The following is an 18,980-nucleotide window of genomic DNA, read 5'->3' on the forward strand; positions in this document are numbered from 1 at the left end:
GAATGGTACGAACACATCCTCCAAGAGCAACTTCTCCCAACCATCCAGGAACAGTTTGGTGATGAACAATGCCTTTTCCAGCATAATGGAGCTCCTTGCCATAAGGCAAAAGTGATAACTAAATGGCTCGGGGAACAAAACATTGATATTTTGGGTCCATGGCCAGGAAACTCCCCAGACCTTAATCCCATTGAGAACTTGTGGTCAATCCTCAAGAGGTGGGTGGACAAACAAAACCCCACAAATTCTGACAAACTCCGGGCATTAATTATGCAAGAATGGGCTGCCATCAGTCAGGATGTGGCCCAGAAGTTAATTGACAGCATGCCAGGGCGGATTGCAGAGGTCTTGAAAAAGAAGGGTCAACACTGCAAATATTGACTCTTTGCATCAACTTCATGTAATTGTCAATAAATGCCTTTGACACTTATGAAATACTTGTAATTATACTTCAGCATTTTGCTACACTCGCATTAACATCGGCTAACCATGTGTATGTGACCAATTAAATTGGATTTGATTTGGTTTCCATAGAAACATCCGACAAAAATATCTAAGGCAGCAGACTTTGTGAAAATTAATATTTGTGTCAGTGAAAACGTTTTGCCACAACCGTACAATACAGTATATGCATATGAGACGAGAATTGCAAAATGTAAACATTATTAAAGTGACAAGGGTTCTGTTATTAAAGTGGCCAATGATTTCAAGTTTGTATCTATAAGGGTAGCAGGTTCTGTTATTAAAGTGGACATTTGAATGGGGTCTCAGAGGTTCTGTTATTAAAGTGGACATTTGAATGGTGTCTCAGAGGTTCTGTTATTAAAGTGGACATTTGAATGGGGTCTCAGAGGTTCTGTTATTAAAGTGGACATTTGAATGGTGCCTCAGAGGTTCTGTTATTAAAGTGGACATTTGAATGGGGTCTCAGAGGTTCTGTTATTAAAGTGGACATTTGAATGGGGCCTCAGAGGTTCTGTTATTAAAGTGGACATTTGAATGGGGTCTCAGAGGTTCTGTTATTAAAGTGGACATTTGAATGGGGTCTCAGAGGTTCTGTTATTAAAGTGGACATTTGAATGGTGCCTCAGAGGTTCTGTTATTAAAGTGGACATTTGAATGGTGTCTCAGAGGTTCTGTTATTAAAGTGGACATTTGAATGGGGTCTCAGAGGTTCTGTTATTAAAGTGGACATTTGAATGGGGTCTCAGAGGTTCTGTTATTAAAGTGGACATTTGAATGGGGTCTCAGAGGTTCTGTTATTAAAGTGGACATTTGAATGGGGTCTCAGAGGTTCTGTTATTAAAGTGGACATTTGAATGGGGCCTCAGAGGTTCTGTTATTAAAGTGGACATTTGAATGGTGCCTCAGAGGTTCTGTTATTAAAGTGGACATTTGAATGGGGTCTCAGAGGTTCTGTTATTAAAGTGGACATTTGAATGGGGCCTCAGAGGTTCTGTTATTAAAGTGGACATTTGAATGGTGCCTCAGAGGTTCTGTTATTAAAGTGGACATTTGAATGGGGTCTCAGAGGTTCTGTTATTAAAGTGGACATTTGAATGGGGCCTCAGAGGTTCTGTTATTAAAGTGGACATTTGAATGGGGTCTCAGAGGTTCTGTTATTAAAGTGGACATTTGAATGGGGTCTCAGAGGTTCTGTTATTAAAGTGGACATTTGAATGGGGTCTCAGAGGTTCTGTTATTAAAGTGGACATTTGAATGGGGCCTCAGAGGTTCTGTTATTAAAGTGGACATTTGAATGGTGTCTCAGAGGTTCTGTTATTAAAGTGGACATTTGAATGGGGTCTCAGAGGTTCTGTTATTAAAGTGGACATTTGAATGGGGTCTCAGAGGTTCTGTTATTAAAGTGGACATTTGAATGGGGTCTCAGAGGTTCTGTTATTAAAGTGGACATTTGAATGGGGTCTCAGAGGTTCTGTTATTAAAGTGGACATTTGAATGGTGTCTCAGAGGACGCTGGACAGGAAATGTCTCTGTCATCAGTTATATGAAATGGTGCCAATTTTGTACTGTCTCTATGTATGTTCATATTTATTTTACAGGTATGAGAAAGGTAAATTATTATAATAAGTCGTTTATAATTTGATTGTTACCATATTAAGAAAGCATTTAAATAATTTCAAGCACTATTCCCCTACTTTTGTTGAATGAGGGAAAAATATAATTTTTCATATTTAAAAAATAAATCATAGTTGTCCTCAAAAGTGACTAAATAACCTTTTGGATTAAAGTCAGCAGGCATTTTGAATGGCATCTCTGCGGTCGTCAGGCACAACTTTCTCGGGTCGTCAGTGATATGTAATGGTGTCAAATGTGTCCTGTCATTAAATATGATCATATCTGTTTTACAGGAATAAGGAAGGAACATTTTTTATATAGTTAGGCATTTTATAATTTGACTGTTACTAAATTTAAAAAAGGCGCAATATCCAGGAATCACTTTTCTATTTGCTGATTGCAAAAATTTAAATAGAATAAAATAATTTCAGTTAAATTGTGACAAAACAGAACAATGCAGTGTAGAGAATCATTGTACTAAACCGCTGTGAAATACAGTATATTGTCAATAGCCTAAATTATTTTAATTTTATTTTCAACTGTTTGAAACTGGTGAACAAAAAATAACGTAAAATATATATATTTTTTAGTAGTAGCCTAGTGGTTACAGCGTTGGACTAGTAACCGGAAGTTTACAAGTTCAAACCCCCGAACTGACAAGGTACAAATCTGTCGTTCTGCCCCTGAACAGGCAGTTAACCCACTGTTCCTAGGCCGTCTTTGAAAATAAGAATTTGTTCTTAACTGACTTGCCAAGTAAAATAAAGGTTAAAATAAAAAAATAATAAATAAACTTATGGGGAAGCATAGAAATAGAGAACATAGAACAGATATACCGGTTCCTAGACTGGCTTTCAATGAGGTTGACAGATCGAAAACACACATTTCTACGTGAATTTGGTCAGGTCGTCCAAAAAGGTCACCTATCGCAGCTTTAAACAATTGTTTCAAATAATTTCCACAACTTTTGTTGAATAGAAACAACATCATATTTCATCACCTCAGCAGTTTCTAACTAATTCTGGTGAAATGGGAATCGCCAGAAAAATGTATAACTTTTGGGTATGTCTATTTAGGGGGAAATCTATATTGTAGGTTATATTTACACTTGAACAAACTCAACAGAATGTCATGGTGAAACAGTGAGGAAGAGGGTGTGTGTGTGTGTGTGTGTGTGTGTGTGTGTGTGTGTGTGTGTGTGTGTGTGTGTGAGAGAGAGAGAGAGCAGGTCACAGGGAAAGTCAGGAGAATGAAAGAGAGAGAGAAAGCAAGAATGAGAGAGCGAGAGAATGAGAGAGAGAATAAGAGAGAGCGAGAGGAGAAGAGAGAAAACGAGAGACAGAGAGCCAGAGAGAGAGAGAGAGAACGGAGAGAGAGACAGAGAGCCAGAGAGAGAGAGCCAGAGAGAGAAGGAGAGAGGACGTAGCAGCATGAGGTTGACCTCTCACAAAGCAGAACAGAGCAGCGGTACGTAGCAGTCAAAAAGACACATCTTGGCTATGTCCTACATGGTACCCTATCCCCTATGGGCCCTGGTCAACAGTAGTGCACTACATTGGGAATAGGGTGACATTTGGGATGCAAATGTACCTAGAGGGTGTAGCCACTAGCCGACCAACAGGAGAGCGATAAGCTCAGTGAAGTACTGAAAATACAAACACAATATTCTCTAAATCCAAACCATGTCCATTCTTTTTTTTTTGTGAGACGACATGAACGGATAATAATACAAGTGTTTCCCAATGGAACTTCTGTTGACATTACCTCAATTACCTCGACTAACCGGTGGGGCCCCCAGCCCACGTTGACTCTAACAGGGAATCCTTTGTTTATAACCCGACTACCTGAACGTAAAGTAGCACTCCAGTCTCCTGTTCACCTGATTGACCTTTAAACCCATACACAGGTTGAAAATAAAACACAACTCAAAACATGGTCCAGGTACAGTTGAGGTCGGAAGTTTAGCCAAATACATTTAAACTCAGCTTTTCACCATTTCTGACAGCAAAGCACCCCCACAACACGATGTTGCCACCCCCTGTGCTTCACAGTTGGGATGGTGTTCTTCGGCTTGCAAGCCTCCCCCTTTTTTCCCTCCAAACATAACGATGGTCATTATGGCCAAACAGTTCTATTTTTGTTTCATCAGACCAGAGGACATTTCTCCAAAAAGTACGATCTTTGTCCCCATGTGCAGTTGCAAACCGTAGTCTGTTTTATTATGGTTTTGGAGCAGTGGCTTCTTCCTTGCTGAGCGGCCTTTCAGGTTATGTCGATATAGGACTTGTTTTACTGTGGATATAGATAGTTTTGTACCTGTTTCCTCCAGCATCTTCACAAGGTCCTTTGCTGTTGTTCTGGGATTGATTTGCACTTTTCCCACCAAAGTACGTTCAGAACGCGTCTCCTTCCTGAGCAGTATGACAGCTGCTCAGGAAGGAGTTTATACTTGCGTACTATTGGTTGTACAGATGAACGTGGTACCTTCAGGCGTTTGGAAATTGCTCCCAAGGATGAATTAGACTTGTGGAGTTCTACAATGTTTTTGGCTAATTTCTTTTGATTTTCCCATGATGTCAAGCAAAGAGGCCCTGAGTTTGAAGGTAGGCCTTGAAATTCATCCACAGGTACACCTCCAATTGACTCAAATGATGTCACTTAACCTATCAGAAGCTTCTAAAGTCATGACATAATTTTCTGGAATTTTCGAAGCTGTTTAAAGTCACAGTCAACTAAGTGTATGTAAACTTCTGACCCACTGGAATTGTGATACAGTGAATTATAAGTGAAATAATCAGTCTGTAAACAATTGCTGGAAAAATGACTTGTGTCATGCACAAAGTAGATGTCCTAACCGACTTGACAAAACTACAGTTTGTTAACAAAGACATTTGTGGAGTGGGTTGAAAAACAAGTTTTTAAATGACTCCAACCTAAGTGTATGTAAACTTCCGACTTCAACTGTATGTCATGACATCACCAGTGGGACTTTCGTCTTTAGTTCTCTATTGTTCCTCAACGGGGGAGGGATGGGGGTGAGGGGGGGGGGGGGGGCGATGACATCACCGGGTCCCATCAGACCAACTCTTTGAATGCCCTTCCCCAACTGTCAAGCCTGCAGTTGCTTTTATTTGGCCCCCCAAGTATTCTGAGCAAAAAATAATAATAATAATAATAAACTTTTCATTGTTGGACAGTAGAAGAATGTAAAAACACCAGAAAATCAGCTCCACGTGATTTTTAATTTATGAAATCTGTTCCCAAGTAGACTTCCACGCATTATATAGAGACGTGATCGTAAAAACAAGGTTTGAAATGATTATATTTTGGTCTAACATTATATCCGTTTGGGTTTTCGTGTGGTCAATTTGCCGTCTACAAATGATTTGTAATTATGTTCCGTGATAATCCCTGCCTGTCCTAGAGTAAGGTAGCCAAATGGTTGGATTTTCTCAGAGAGGCCTAGATCACAAGATTTTTGCACTAATTTGTCTTTGCGTGAATTCATTTTTGTTTTGTTATGATGAATTAACATTCCTCCCTTATCATTTTTGTTTTGTTATGATGAATTAACATTCCTCCCTTATCATTTTTGTTTTATTAAAACTAGCTGTCATCACATATAGTGTGCAAGGGTGCCTAGGCGTTCTGACAGTTTGACCATTAAACATGTTTCTACATAATAAACATTGTGGGGTTTCTATAAAACACACACACACACACACACACACACACACCACAAAAACTCCCTTTCCCATAAAGATTAATGTTTGTTTTTTTCCCCAGATTGTTTAATATCTTTGCACCCCCGCCTCCCGGCTTCTATGAAATCGTTTTTTAATGCCGACATACTGTATATTAACCCTGAGTTTTCACATCTGAGAAGAGGGCCATGTTCAGCATGAACAAAACATTTTTTTTTTTGAAAAGTAGTGAAAAACAAGGAGACACTATCTGAAATAGTCTGATAAGAAAACAATATTTTTTTCTGGTTTACAACCATAAGCCAGTTAGTTGTATGGCTCATACCCCAACACTGTTTATGAAGAGGTGATGGTAGTAAATGATGTGTCCGTGTTCGTTTCATTTTAATTCATCTCTAAGACACTCGGCAGTGGAAGGGTCCCAATGCTGCCAGCACACAAACAGTAATCAGACCCTCTTCATCCACTACACTTCATCATCCAGACATGACACACACAGCACATTCCTGTTGTAAGCACCTGGAGTTTGAGCTGGACCACCTGGTCTGGGTGTGTGTGTGTGTGTGTGTGTGTGTGTGTGTGTGTGTCTGTGTCTATGTACCATAGGGTTTAGGATTTGCAATAACGGCCAATCCACAGAACTAATCTGTATCTAAAGGGACCTACCGCAGTCCTACCCTGTTCCCTGTGAGAACCCTGAAATAAACTCAGGCTCACAGTGGATTTGGAGTTCCTGGGTTCCTGTGTTCCTTAGTTCCAGTGTTCCTGAGTTCCTGTGTTCCTGAGTTCCTGTGTTCCTTTTTTCCTGAGTTCCTGTGTTCCTTAGTTCCTGTGTTCCTGTGTTCCTGTGTTCCTTAGTTCCTGAGTTCCTGTGTTCCTGTGTTCCTTGGTTCCTGTGTTCCTGTGTTCCTGTGTTCCTTAGTTCCTGAGTTCCTGTGTTCCTGTGTTCCTGTGTTCCTGTGTTCCTTAGTTCGTGTTCCTGAGTTCCTGTGTTCCTGTGTTCCTTGGTTCCTGTGTTCCTTGGTTCCTGTGTTCCTTGGTTCCTGTGTTCCTTGGTTCCTGTGTTCCTTGGTTCCTGTGTTCCTTGGTTCCTGTGTTCCTTGGTTCCTGTGTTCCTTGGTTCCTGTGTTCCTTGGTTCCTGTGTTCCTTGGTTCCTGTGTTCCTTGGTTCCTGTGTTCCTTGGTTCCTGTGTTCCTTGGTTCCTGTGTTCCTTGGTTCCTGTGTTCCTTGGTTCCTGTGTTCCTTAGTTCCTGTGTTCCTGGGTTCCTGGGCTCCTTAGTTCCTGTGTTCATGTGTTCCTTAGTTCCTGTGTTCCTTAGTTCCTGTGTTCCTTTTTTCCTGAGTTCCTGAGATCCTGTGTTCCTGAGTTCCCGAGTTCCCGAGTTCCTGTGTTCCCGAGTTCCTGTGTTCCCGAGTTCCTGTGTTCCCGAGTTCCTGTGTTCCCGAGTTCCTGTGTTCCCGAGTTCCTTGGTTCCTGTGTTCCTGGGTTCCTGTGTTCCTTAGTTCCTGTGTTCCTGTGTTCCTGAGTTCCTTGGTTCCTGTGTTCCTGTGTTCCTTAGTTCCTGTGTTCCTGGGTTGCTGTGTTCCTTAGTTCCTGTGTTCATGAGTTCCTGTGTTCCTGAGTTCCGGAATTCCTGAGTTCCCGTGTTCCTGAGTTCCCGTGTTCCCGAGTTCCCGTGTTCCTTAGTTCCCGTGTTCCCTAGTTCCCGTGTTCCTTAGTTCCCGAGTTCCCTAGTTCCCGTGTTCCCGAGTTCCTGAGTTCCCGTGTTCCAGAGTTCCTTAGTTCCCGTGTTCCTTAGTTCCCGTGTTCCTTAGTTCCCGTGTTCCCGAGATCCCGTGTTCCCGAGATCCCGTGTTCCCGTGTTCCAAAGTTCCTTAGTTCCCGTGTTCCCGAGATCCCGTGTTCCCGAGTTCCAGTGTTCCCGAGTTCCAGTGTTCCCGAGTTCCCGTGTTCCCGAGTTCCCGTGTTCCTTAGTTCCCTAGTTCCCGTGTTCCCGTGTTCCTTAGTTCCCGTGTTCCTTAGTTCCCGTGTTCCTTAGTTCCCGTGTTCCTTAGTTCCCGTGTTCCTTAGTTCCCGTGTTCCTTAGTTCCCGTGTTCCTTAGTTCCCGAGATCCCGTGTTCCCGAGATCCCATGTTCCAGAGTTCCTTAGTTCCCGTGTTCCCGAGATCCCGTGTTCCCGAGATCCCGTGTTCCAGAGTTCCCGTGTTCCCGAGATCCCGTGTTCCAGAGTTCCCGTGTTCCCGAGTTCCCGTGTTCCCGTGTTCCCGAGTTCCCGGGTTCCCGGGTTCCCGGGTTCCCAAGTTCCTGTGTTCCTGGGTTCCTGAGTTCCTGAGTTCCAGTGTTGGACAGAGTCTGACAGCCCTTCTCCATACCAACTCCTCTTTGTATCATATATCAGACACATCAGAGAGGGTCAGTTTACATTGTTACAACACGTACACAATGACAAGTAGTACTGTAAGCTGCCAAATGCTGGCTCTAGAGAACAGCTCTGATGATAAATTATATTTCAATAGAAATATATCCGTAGTTGTTGTTAATATAGCTTCAGACATTCAACTTAGTTATGAAGGGAATTACATTCAAACATTGTTCCACTTTTCTCAAGGGGCCTCGATGTTATGCCATGAAAAACGTATCACATCACCAGCCTGCAAATGTTGACACGTAGCATGATGGACCCAATGTACTGGTTCTCTCCATAGCCTAGACCCAGTAAAAAGCACCAAACTGGGATGCATCAATGTTTTTACAATTCCCCATTGTCCAAGTGTTTTTTATTCCTTAGCCCACTGCAACTATAGTTTCTTGTTTTTTTATTTGCTGAAATAAATCAGAAATCTAAGGTTGTTGGCTACCACACCCAATTTGCGTCAAGGTACGGATAACTTGTGCAGTCTTTGAGCGGTAAATTTTGCCCTGGACTGTCACAGTTGACTAATTGTAGCCTGTCTGTTGCTCTGCACAATTTGTGCTCTTTCATCAATGACACGTTTCTCGACCACTGGCCTGCTGCTGTTGGCTGGATGTCGTTCAGGTGGTGGACCAGTCTTGTTTCTCGACCACTGGGCTGCTGCTGTTGGCTGGATGTCGTTCAGGTGGTGGACCAGTCTTGATACACACACATGGGAAACTGTGTGATCGTTAAAACCCACAGCAGCGTTGCAGTTCTTGACACACAAACCGGTAGCCAGGGGCCCACTCCAACACTCAGACATCATTTACAGATAGCCAGGGGAACACTCCAACACTCAGACATCATTTACAGATAGCCAGGAGCGCACTCCAATATCATTTACAGATAGCCAGATAGGCGTACTTAAGGCATGACACCTACTACCATGCCCCTGTTCAAAGGCACTTCAATATTTTGCCTTTCCCCATTCACCCTCTGAATGACACACAGACACAATCCATGTCTCAATTGTCCCAAGGCAAAAAAATATATATATATATTTAACCCCGTCTCCTCCCCCTTCATCTACACTGATTGAAGTGGATTTAACAAGTGCCATCAATAAGGGATCCGTCTATGTCATGGAAAAGAGGCATTCCTAATGTTTTGTACACTCAGTGTATTTGTTAATATTGCAGACTCAATGAGTCATGGAGACATTTCTTTGTTCTCTCTTTCTATGAAATCAGTCTTACTACAGTCTGCTGCAGGTTTGGCAATACTTTGTTTCAGTATGACTAACTGCATTTATGCAAGTTACCCTGGCAATACAAAAGGAGAACCCTCAATTCTTTTATTTCCTTTTTCAGTGACTAACAACATAGGAAACTCAAATGAATTCAGACGTTCAGTAAAAAAGTGGGGAGGCAGGTAGCCTAGTGGCTAACCAGGTTGCCCAGCCCGGCGGAGATACAATCTTCGGCAAAGTCATTCGCAAGGAGATTCCTGCAAAAATATTATTTGAAGATGAATTCAGTTGGGCCAGTAACCGAAAGGTTGCAAGTTCGAATCCCCCCGAGCTGACAAGGTAAAATAATCTGTCGTTCTGCCTCCTGAACAAGGCAGTTAAAACCACTGTTCCCCTGAACAAGGCAGTTAACCCACTGTTCCCCTGAACAAGGCAGTTAAACCCACTGTTCGTAGGCCGTCATTGTAAATGAAGAAATTGTTCTTAACTGACTTGACTAGTCAAATAAAGGTCAAATAAAATGCAAAAAGTGTCTGGCTCAGAAAAACAACAGTTAAGTTTTTATATCTATAATGGGCTTAAAAAGTGTACAAAAAAAAAAAGACATTCCACCTGTTACGCATTCCATGTTTGATACATTATCATCAGATGGAAGGGATCGGAATGTTCAACAAGTTAAAGAGCCAATAGCCTAGCGAGCCTAGTCCATAATATTTGGATATTCATGTTATTATTACGCACCATTTTTTTTATTTTTTATAAATGGGGTAGTAAAATCATAGATCACCTCTTTGTGACAGCCTACGACACAAATGGCACCCTATTCCCTATGTAGTACACTACTTTTGACTAGGGCTCTGGTGAAACGAAGTGCACTATGTAGGGAATAGGGTTCCATTTGTGCCCATAGGGCTCTGGTCAAACGAAGTGCACTACATTATGTAGGGAATAGGGTTCCATTTGAATAGGGTTCCATTTGAATAGGGTTCCATTTGAATAGGGTTCCATTTGAATAGGGTTCTATTTGAATAGGGTTCCATTTGAATAGGGTTCCATTTGAATAGGGTTCCATTTGAATAGGGTTCCATTTGAATAGGGTTCCATTTGAATAGGGTTCCATTTTAATAGGGTTCTATTTGAATAGGGTTCTATTTGAATAGGGTTCTATTTGAATAGGGTTCCATTTGAATAGGGTTCTACTTGAATAGGGTTCCATTTGTGCCCATAGGGCTCTGGTCAAACGAAGTGCACTACATTATGTAGGGAATAGGGTTCCATTTGAATAGGGTTCCATTTGAATAGGGTTCCATTTGAATAGGGTTCCATTTGGCACATGACCCTAGTCAAAAGTAGTGGGTTATATATATATATATATATATATATATATAAAACCTTTATTTAACTAGGCAAGTCAGTTTAAGAACAATGTAATATTTTACAATGATGGTCTATTATGCAAGGTTTAGGATGCTATTTGAGACAGAGACACACTGATGTCAGAGCAGATGTTGGGACATTAGTCATTAACCCCATTTAGTGGTCACAGATAGCGACCGCACACACACACACACACACACACACACACACACACGTTGTAGATCATAGATACCCACAAACATAGTTTGACAAACACAAGAGCACTCACATACACAGACCAGAAAAAGAGAGAAGACATTCCAGGAATAGTTGTTGCCAGGTACTGAAGCAATATTCTGAACAATCCACCCACTGGGCACAGACGTCAATTCAGCGTCTATTCCAAGTTTGTTCCACGTCATTTCATTGACGTGGAAACAACATTGATTCAGCCAGTGTTCCTTGTGGGCAGGTGTAACACTAGCCAACATAAATCTAGATTACATCAGTAGTATTTCACTAATGTAGTTATGACCTATTTTTTAAGTAGGTATTTTCTTACATGATCATGTGACCTTTACAATTGTCCTTAGAACCTCTTAAAGATCCACCCTTTTTCCCCCATTTTTTTTGCCTAAAATAACAAATCCAACTTCTGTAGCTCAGGCCCTGAAGCAAGGATATTAATATTCTTGATACCATTTGAAAGGAAACATTTTGAAGTTTGTGGAAATGTGAAAAGGAATGTCGGAGAATATAACACAATAGATCTGGTAAAAGATAATACAAATATATATTTTTTAAATGTTTTTTGTATATCATCTTTAAAACACAAGAGAAAGACCATAATGTATTATTCCAGCCCAGGTGCAATTTAGATTTCGGCCATTAGATGGCAGCAGTGTATGTGCAACGTTTTAGACTGATCCAATGAATCATTGAATTTCTGTTCAATTATTAAAAGACTGCCCAAATGTGCCTATTTGGTTTATTATTAACTAAAAGTTCAAAACTGTGCACTCTCCTCAAACAATAGCATGTTATTATTTCACTGTAATAGCTACTGTAAATTGGACAGTGCAGTTAGATTAACAAGAAATTAAGCTTTCTGCCAATATCAGATATGTCTATGTCCTGGGAAATGTTCTTGTTACTTACAACCTCATGCTAATCGCATTAGCCTACGTTAGCTCAACGGTCCCGTGGAAGGGGCACCGATCTATAAAGAGGTGTTATAAGGAATGTGAAATGATTTGTACTTTTACATTTAATACTTATGCAGAGGTGGAAAAAGTACTCAATTGTCATACTTGAGTAAAAGTAAAAGATACCTTAATATAAAATGGCTCAACTAAAAGTAACCCAGTAAAATACTACTTGAGTAAAAGTCTAAAAGTATCAGATTTAAATGTACTTAAAAGTACAGAGGTGGAAAAAGTACTCAAATGTCATACTTCAGTAAAAGTAAATGCTATACATAAAATTCCTGATATAAATCACACCAGACGGCACCATTTCATTTTTCATCAACAACACTGACAGCCAGGGGAACACTCCACCACTCAGACATCATTTACAGATAGCCAGGGGAACACTCCACCACTCAGACATCATTTACAGATAGCCAGGGGAACACTCCACCACTCAGACATCATTTACAGATAGCCAGGGGCACACTCCACCACTCAGACATCATTTACAGATAGCCAGGGGAACACTCCACCACTCAGACATCATTTACAGATAGCCAGGGGAACACTCCACCACTCAGACATCATTTACAGATAGCCAGGGGAACACTCCACCACTCAGACATCATTTACAGATAGCCAGGGGTACACTCCAACACTCAGACATCATTTACAGATAGCCAGGGGAACACTCAGACATCATTTGCAGATAGCCAGGGGAACACTCCAATACCATTTACAGACAGCCAGGGGAACACTCCAACACTCAGACATCATTTAAAGATAGCCAGGGGAACACTCCACCACTCAGACATCATTTACAGATAGCCAGGGGAACACTACCAACACCCAGACATCATTTACAGATAGCCAGGGGAACACTCCACCACTCAGACATCATTTACAGATAGCCAGGGGCACACTCCAACACTCAGACATCATTTACAGATAGCCAGGGGAACACTCCACCACTCAGACATCATTTACAGATAGCCAGGGGAACACTACCAACACCCAGACATAATTTACAGATAGCCAGGGGAACACTCAGACATCATTTACAGATAGCCAGGGGAACACTCCAACACCCAGACATCATTTACAGATAGCCAGGGGCACACTCCAACACTCAGACATCATTTACAGATAGCCAGGGGCACACTCCAACACTCAGACATCATTTACAGATAGCCAGGGGAACACTCCACCACTCAGACATCATTTACAGATAGCCAGGGGAACACTACCAACACCCAGACATAATTTACAGATAGCCAGGGGAACACTCCAACACTCAGACATCATTTACAGATAGCCAGGGGAACACTCCAACACTCAGACATCATTTACAGATAGCCAGGGGAACACTACCAACACTCAGACATCATTTACAGATAGCCAGGGGAACACTCCAACACTCAGACATCATTTACAGATAGCCAGGGGAACACTACCAACACTCAGACATCATTTACAGACAGCCAGGGGAACACTCCAACACTCAGACATCATTTACAGATAGCCAGGGGAACACTCCAACACTCAGACATCATTTACAGACAGCCAGGGGAACACTACCAACACTCAGACATCATTTACAGATAGCCAGGGGCGCACTCCAACACTCAGACATCATTTACAGATAGCCAGGGGAACACTACCAACACTCAGACATCATTTACAGACAGCCAGGGGCACACTCCAACACTCAGACATCATTTACAGATAGCCAGGGGAACACTCCAACACTCAGACATCATTTACAGATAGCCAGGGGCACACTTCAACACTCTGACATCATTTACAGATAGCCAGGGGCCCACTCCAACACTCAGACATCATTTACAGATAGCCAGGGGAACATTCCAACACTCAGACATCATTTACAGATAGCCAGGGGAACACTCCAACACTCAGACATCATTTACAGATAGCCAGGGGAACACTCCAACACTCAGACATCATTTACAGATAGCCAGGGGAACACTACCAACACTCAGACATCATTTACAGACAGCCAGTGGAACACTCCAACACTCAGACATAATTTACAGACAGCCAGTGGAACACTCCAACACTCAGACATAATTTACAAAAGGAAGCATTTCTGTTTAGTGAGTCCTTCAGATCAGAGGCAGTAGGGATGACCAGGGGACATTCTGTTGATAAGTGTGTGAATTGGACAATTTTCCTGTCCTGCTAAGCATTCAAAATGTAACTAGTACTTTTGGGTGTCAGGGAAAATGTATGGAGTAATTTTCTTTAGTAATGTAGTGAAGTAAAAGTAGTCAGAAAAAATAAATAGTAAAGTACAGATACCCCAAAAACTACTTAAGTAGTACTTTAAATGACTTTGAATTAAGTACTTTACACCACTGTACTTATGTATATTTAAAACCAAATACTTTTACTCAAGTAAAAGGCAGGGCGGCAGGGTAGCCTAGTGGTTAGAGCGTTGGACTAGTAACCGGAAGATTGGAAGTTCAAATCCCCAATCTGACAAGGTACAAATCTGTTGTTCTGCCCCTGAACAGGCAGTTAACCCACTGTTCCTAGGCCGTCATTGTAAATAAGAATTTGTTCTTAACTGACTTGCCTAGTTAAATAAAGGTAAAATAAATTTAAAAAGTATGACAATTGGGTACTTTTTCCACCACTGTGGCTTGAGGCCAAAATGTATGTAAAAATGTTAAAAAATAATAATAATTTTAAATAAAATGAAAAAAAAAACGTTGGACTCAAGCCATCATCAGGGTAAATGGTCGACACACAAACTTGGCTTCTACTTCAAGGATGTCACATGTCACATGTCACATGATTAAGCAAGAATATACATCAAATACCATTAGAATCATACCGGGTGGTTTGATCCCTGATTGGCTGAAAGCCGTGTTATATCAGACCGTATACCACGGGTATGACTAAAAATGACTATTTACTGTTCTAATTACTTTGGTAACCAGTTCATAATAGCGATAAAGCACCTCTGGGATCGGTAGTTTATGACCAATATACCACAGCTATGGGCTATATCCAAGCACTCCGCGCTGCATCGTGCTTAACCCTCCCGTCGTCCTCGTATTGTGTCTAGACCCCGCGTCCTCCGGGTCACCCTGTCCCGTCTTGGCTAAAGGCCCGATGGGCGCAAGTGTGACAGTATGCGTGTGAACAGCCTTTACAGATGTATTTCTTACACCTGCAGCACGCGGTGTGTGTCTTGGAGTCCTTCTTGGGTGGGCAGAGCTGACGCCTCTTCCTCTTACTTGCCCCGGTGGCCAGGGCAGTGCATGGGGCAGCGGCCGGGGCAGCGGCGGGCTCCTCAGGTTGTTGATCAGGAGCCGCCGTAGCACCCTGTAGAACGTTGACGCCACTTCGGTGCTTCGGTGCGGGGGAGATGCTGCCTTCTTTGGATCAGCGGCTTGACGAGCGCCTTTCCCAGCTGCTCCAGGAACACCCTGCGCTTGTTCCGCTTGCGAGGCATCCAGTCAGGCTTGATCTCGTGCCATATGATAAAGGCGTTGTAGGAGGACACGTCGAGGATGTTGTGGAAGACGACCAGGGGCCAGCGGGGAGTCATCCGTCTGCAGCTGTATGTGCCGACCACCTTGTCCAGGTTGTCCACGCCGCCCTTGTTGTAGTGTAGGACGAGGGCCGGCTTCCTGTTGCGGCGATCGCTGACTCGGGCCTCTGTGTGCAGCGTGCTCAGAAGCAGCACGTTCTGGTTTTTCTTTGCCAGGTAGGACACTAGGAGTAGCGGTGGGCGTGAAGGCAAACCTGGAGGACAGGATCTGTCTGACCTTTGACTCGAGCAGCGCCGGCGGGAGCTCGGCCTTTTTCTTTCTCACGGTGCTCACCACGGTGAGGTCCCTCTCGAGGAGCCGCTGTCCCAGTTCGTAGGAGGTGAAGAAATTGTCACACGTGACGTTGCGACCGCTCAGTCCCATTGACCGATCGAGGACGACGCGCATCCCCTGGTTCTTCTTGGGGCCTCCGCCGGCCGCCTTGCTCGTGTACACTTGCATCTTCCAAGCGTAGCTGGACTTTGCGTCGCAGACCACCCACGACTTGATGCCGTATTTCGCCGGCTTTGATGGGGATGTACTGACGGAAAGGACAACGGTCTTTGGCAAGGGGAGAAGAGATTGGCGTCATTACCGGCTCGTTGGGGCCAATGAGTGCTACGTTGTACACAGCTCTCTCTACACGCATGCACACACACTCACTCACACACAAATACACGCACAGTATCTTTGAACGGGACCAGTTGCTTATCACCTCGGACCCCGGGTTGTAGAAGGCCGGCAGCCGCGTAGGTCCCAGACCTCTCGTATGGCTGCGAGTTTGTCCGTGGCGAGTCTGACGGGTCTCGACTGGCGGTCGTCGAATCGCAGCAGCCTCGAGTACCTGTGAAAGACCTTGAGAGGCATGGTGTCTCGGAACACGGTCCTGCCGCTCTCGGCGTCCCACAGGTTGGCCTCGCCCCGGGACCTGTAGACGCCCGCTAGGATCAGCAGCCCTACGTAGGCATTCAGGTCGCCAGCCGTCGCCGTATTTTCTGGCCCCGTGCAGGTTCGTCATTTCCACAAAACCTGTGACAAACAGGTGGAAGGCAGACTCAATGTCGCGGGCCTGGGTCTCGTGGTGGATCACCTGGGCCCTGCGGCGGCCGTAGGCCACTGGGGACCATTTGTTTTTGCCGTTTTTCGACAGCAGCGTCTCCCTTTGGGCTCGAGCCGAGGCCGTCTAGTCCTCGCGTTCGTCCTCGTGGGCTTCCTCCGAAGAGCACGAAGACGCCTGGTCGGGGTTGCGTTCCTCCGCGTCTTCCCCTTCTGAAACCTCTTCCTCCTCGGAATAGTCTTCTTGGTCGACGCAGGAGAAGATCTGTTCTAGGAATTGTGCTGCGGTGAAACGGACGGCCATGGCGCCTCGGGTCCACCGATCGGGTCCACTGAGCGGCACTTTGTGTGCCGCTGACATTATTAGTATCCTCTCTACGGCCAGCTTACGCGGGAGACGACATGGCCCCTGTCGCGTGTGTAGCCGTGTGTGCAGTTCACCCGTGCACCACTGGGCAGTCCTCTTGCACGCACACACACACACACACAGCGGGGCATGTCTGGACGTGTGTAGCCCTGGATGGGTCACTCTGACCCCGAGCACAGCGGGGGAGTCCCCAATTCACACTCTACACACAATAACACACGCCTTGCTAGTGCTGGCTGGGCGGCTGGCTGGCTGAGCGGATGGGTCACTCTGACCCCCAGGACCATGGCGCAGCGGGGGAACCCTCGAAACTCAGGGCCTGGGTCACGCTGACCCCCAGGACCACGACACAGCGGGTGAACCCTCGAAACGCAGGGCCTGGGTCACGCTGACCCCCAGGACCACGACACAACGGGTGAACCCTCAAAACGCAGGGCCTGGGTCACGCTGACCCCCAGGACCACGACTCAACGGGTGAACCCTCGAAACGCAGGGCCTGGGTCACGCTGACCCCCAGGACCACGACACAACGGGTGAACCCTCGAAACTCAGTGGAGCCCTGGCCCAAAGGACCACGGCGCAGCACAGCGGGGGGAGCGCACACGATACACACAATAACGCACACGCCTTGCTAGTGTTGGCTGGCTGGCTGAGCGGATGGGTCACGCTGACCCCCAGGACCACAGCGCAGCGAGAGAACCCTCGAAACTCAGGGCCTGGGTCACTCTGACCCCCAGGACCACGGGAGGGTTATGAACAACCATTAGCCATAGTACCTCGGCAATATCCCACAAATCCCAGAGGTGCCTTATTGCTTAATTATATAATTTCTATGGTAAAAAAAACTAACAAAAAAAACACGACACTAGGGAAGTTAATTGTAAATACTTCCTGGCTCAACCTCGGTACCTTAGTGTGACAGCATGGACCGAAAATTGCTATTAAAAGATTTCAGAAAGTTGCTCATTAAAAAGATTTTATAAAGTTGCCATTACAATTCAAATCAGAGGTGCGAACTTGGAAAATCTCTTATGAGACATTTTTGGATATGTTTGCTTAGGTACATTTCTCTCTTCAAATCAACAACAACAACAACAACAACAACAACAACAACAAAGTAATTTACATCCTAAACATACTACAGCATAAATATCCCTAATACATGAATGAATAATAAAAACATACCTTTATATTGCTGAACACTGATCTTGGTTTCTTCATATCTTTGACATAAATCTCCATTTTCTATGAAGAGTAAAGGTATCCAGAGAAGAGAGAGAGAGAGAGTCCAGTCGCGTTGAACTCAGCTGTTGAGAGTGGGGGAAATGAGTGAGTCTCTCCGTGTTGGAGTCAGAGGGGGTAAAATATCTCTCTCTCTCTCTCTTTGTCCCACAGTTCTACTCTGGTGAGTCTCAAATGAGCTTTTATGGCTCACAGTGATGTAACGAGGCCGGGTTCAGCCCACAACTCCACGCGCGCATTGTTTTGAACGCAATGATGAAAGACCGTATTCGGCACACATGACCTGTTTTTACGCACGCCGCGCAATGATTGTTTTTACTCAACGGTAAGAAACAAATTATGTAATTGTTTAAACAAACATCTATTAAACAGGGTATATAGTTCTACACAAGTGTAGTCAATGTTTAAATTGCATTACTGTATCTAAATTTAATTTTCAATAAAAAAAGTTCAGTTTAAAACGTTTTAAAAATTGACCATCCAACAAATGTTTCTTTAGCAGTTCAGCATTTCAAAAAGTTTTTTTTATAGACATAATTTAAACATAACTTTATGGATATGATGCAAAGGTGAAAAGTCTGGGTCTAGGCTGAGAGACATACATTACCACCAATCTGTTACATGTTGACCTTCGTGTCATCAATGAGAATGACCAATTAGCTAAGTTATTGGTCAACCATACCGCCCCCAAAATCCCTTTGAAAGTGAGACAGACCCACACACACCCTTCCCTCTCTCCCTAGACAAACATCCAACAGGCGGTTCCCAATGGTAATCGG

The 18,980-nt window shown here is 43.9% G+C and overlaps 1 protein-coding gene across 1 annotated transcript in view; it reads right to left on the reverse strand.

Annotated features, from left to right (window-relative positions):
• The window catches only part of LOC139414751 (solute carrier organic anion transporter family member 2A1-like), an 85,613-nt gene extending 67,336 nt beyond the window's left edge, over positions 1 to 18,277 (reverse strand). Inside the window, exon 1 of the mRNA XM_071162434.1 lies at positions 18,145 to 18,277. Coding sequence (XP_071018535.1) covers positions 18,145 to 18,201 — 57 coding nt within the window. The 5' untranslated portion in view covers positions 18,202 to 18,277. The remainder of the gene's footprint in view (positions 1 to 18,144) is intronic.
• Between the last annotated feature and the right edge of the window lie 703 nt (positions 18,278 to 18,980).

This window comes from Oncorhynchus clarkii, chromosome 1 (genome assembly GCF_045791955.1).
Source record: "Oncorhynchus clarkii lewisi isolate Uvic-CL-2024 chromosome 1, UVic_Ocla_1.0, whole genome shotgun sequence".
In the NCBI taxonomy this organism is placed as follows: Eukaryota; Metazoa; Chordata; class Actinopteri; order Salmoniformes; family Salmonidae; genus Oncorhynchus; species Oncorhynchus clarkii.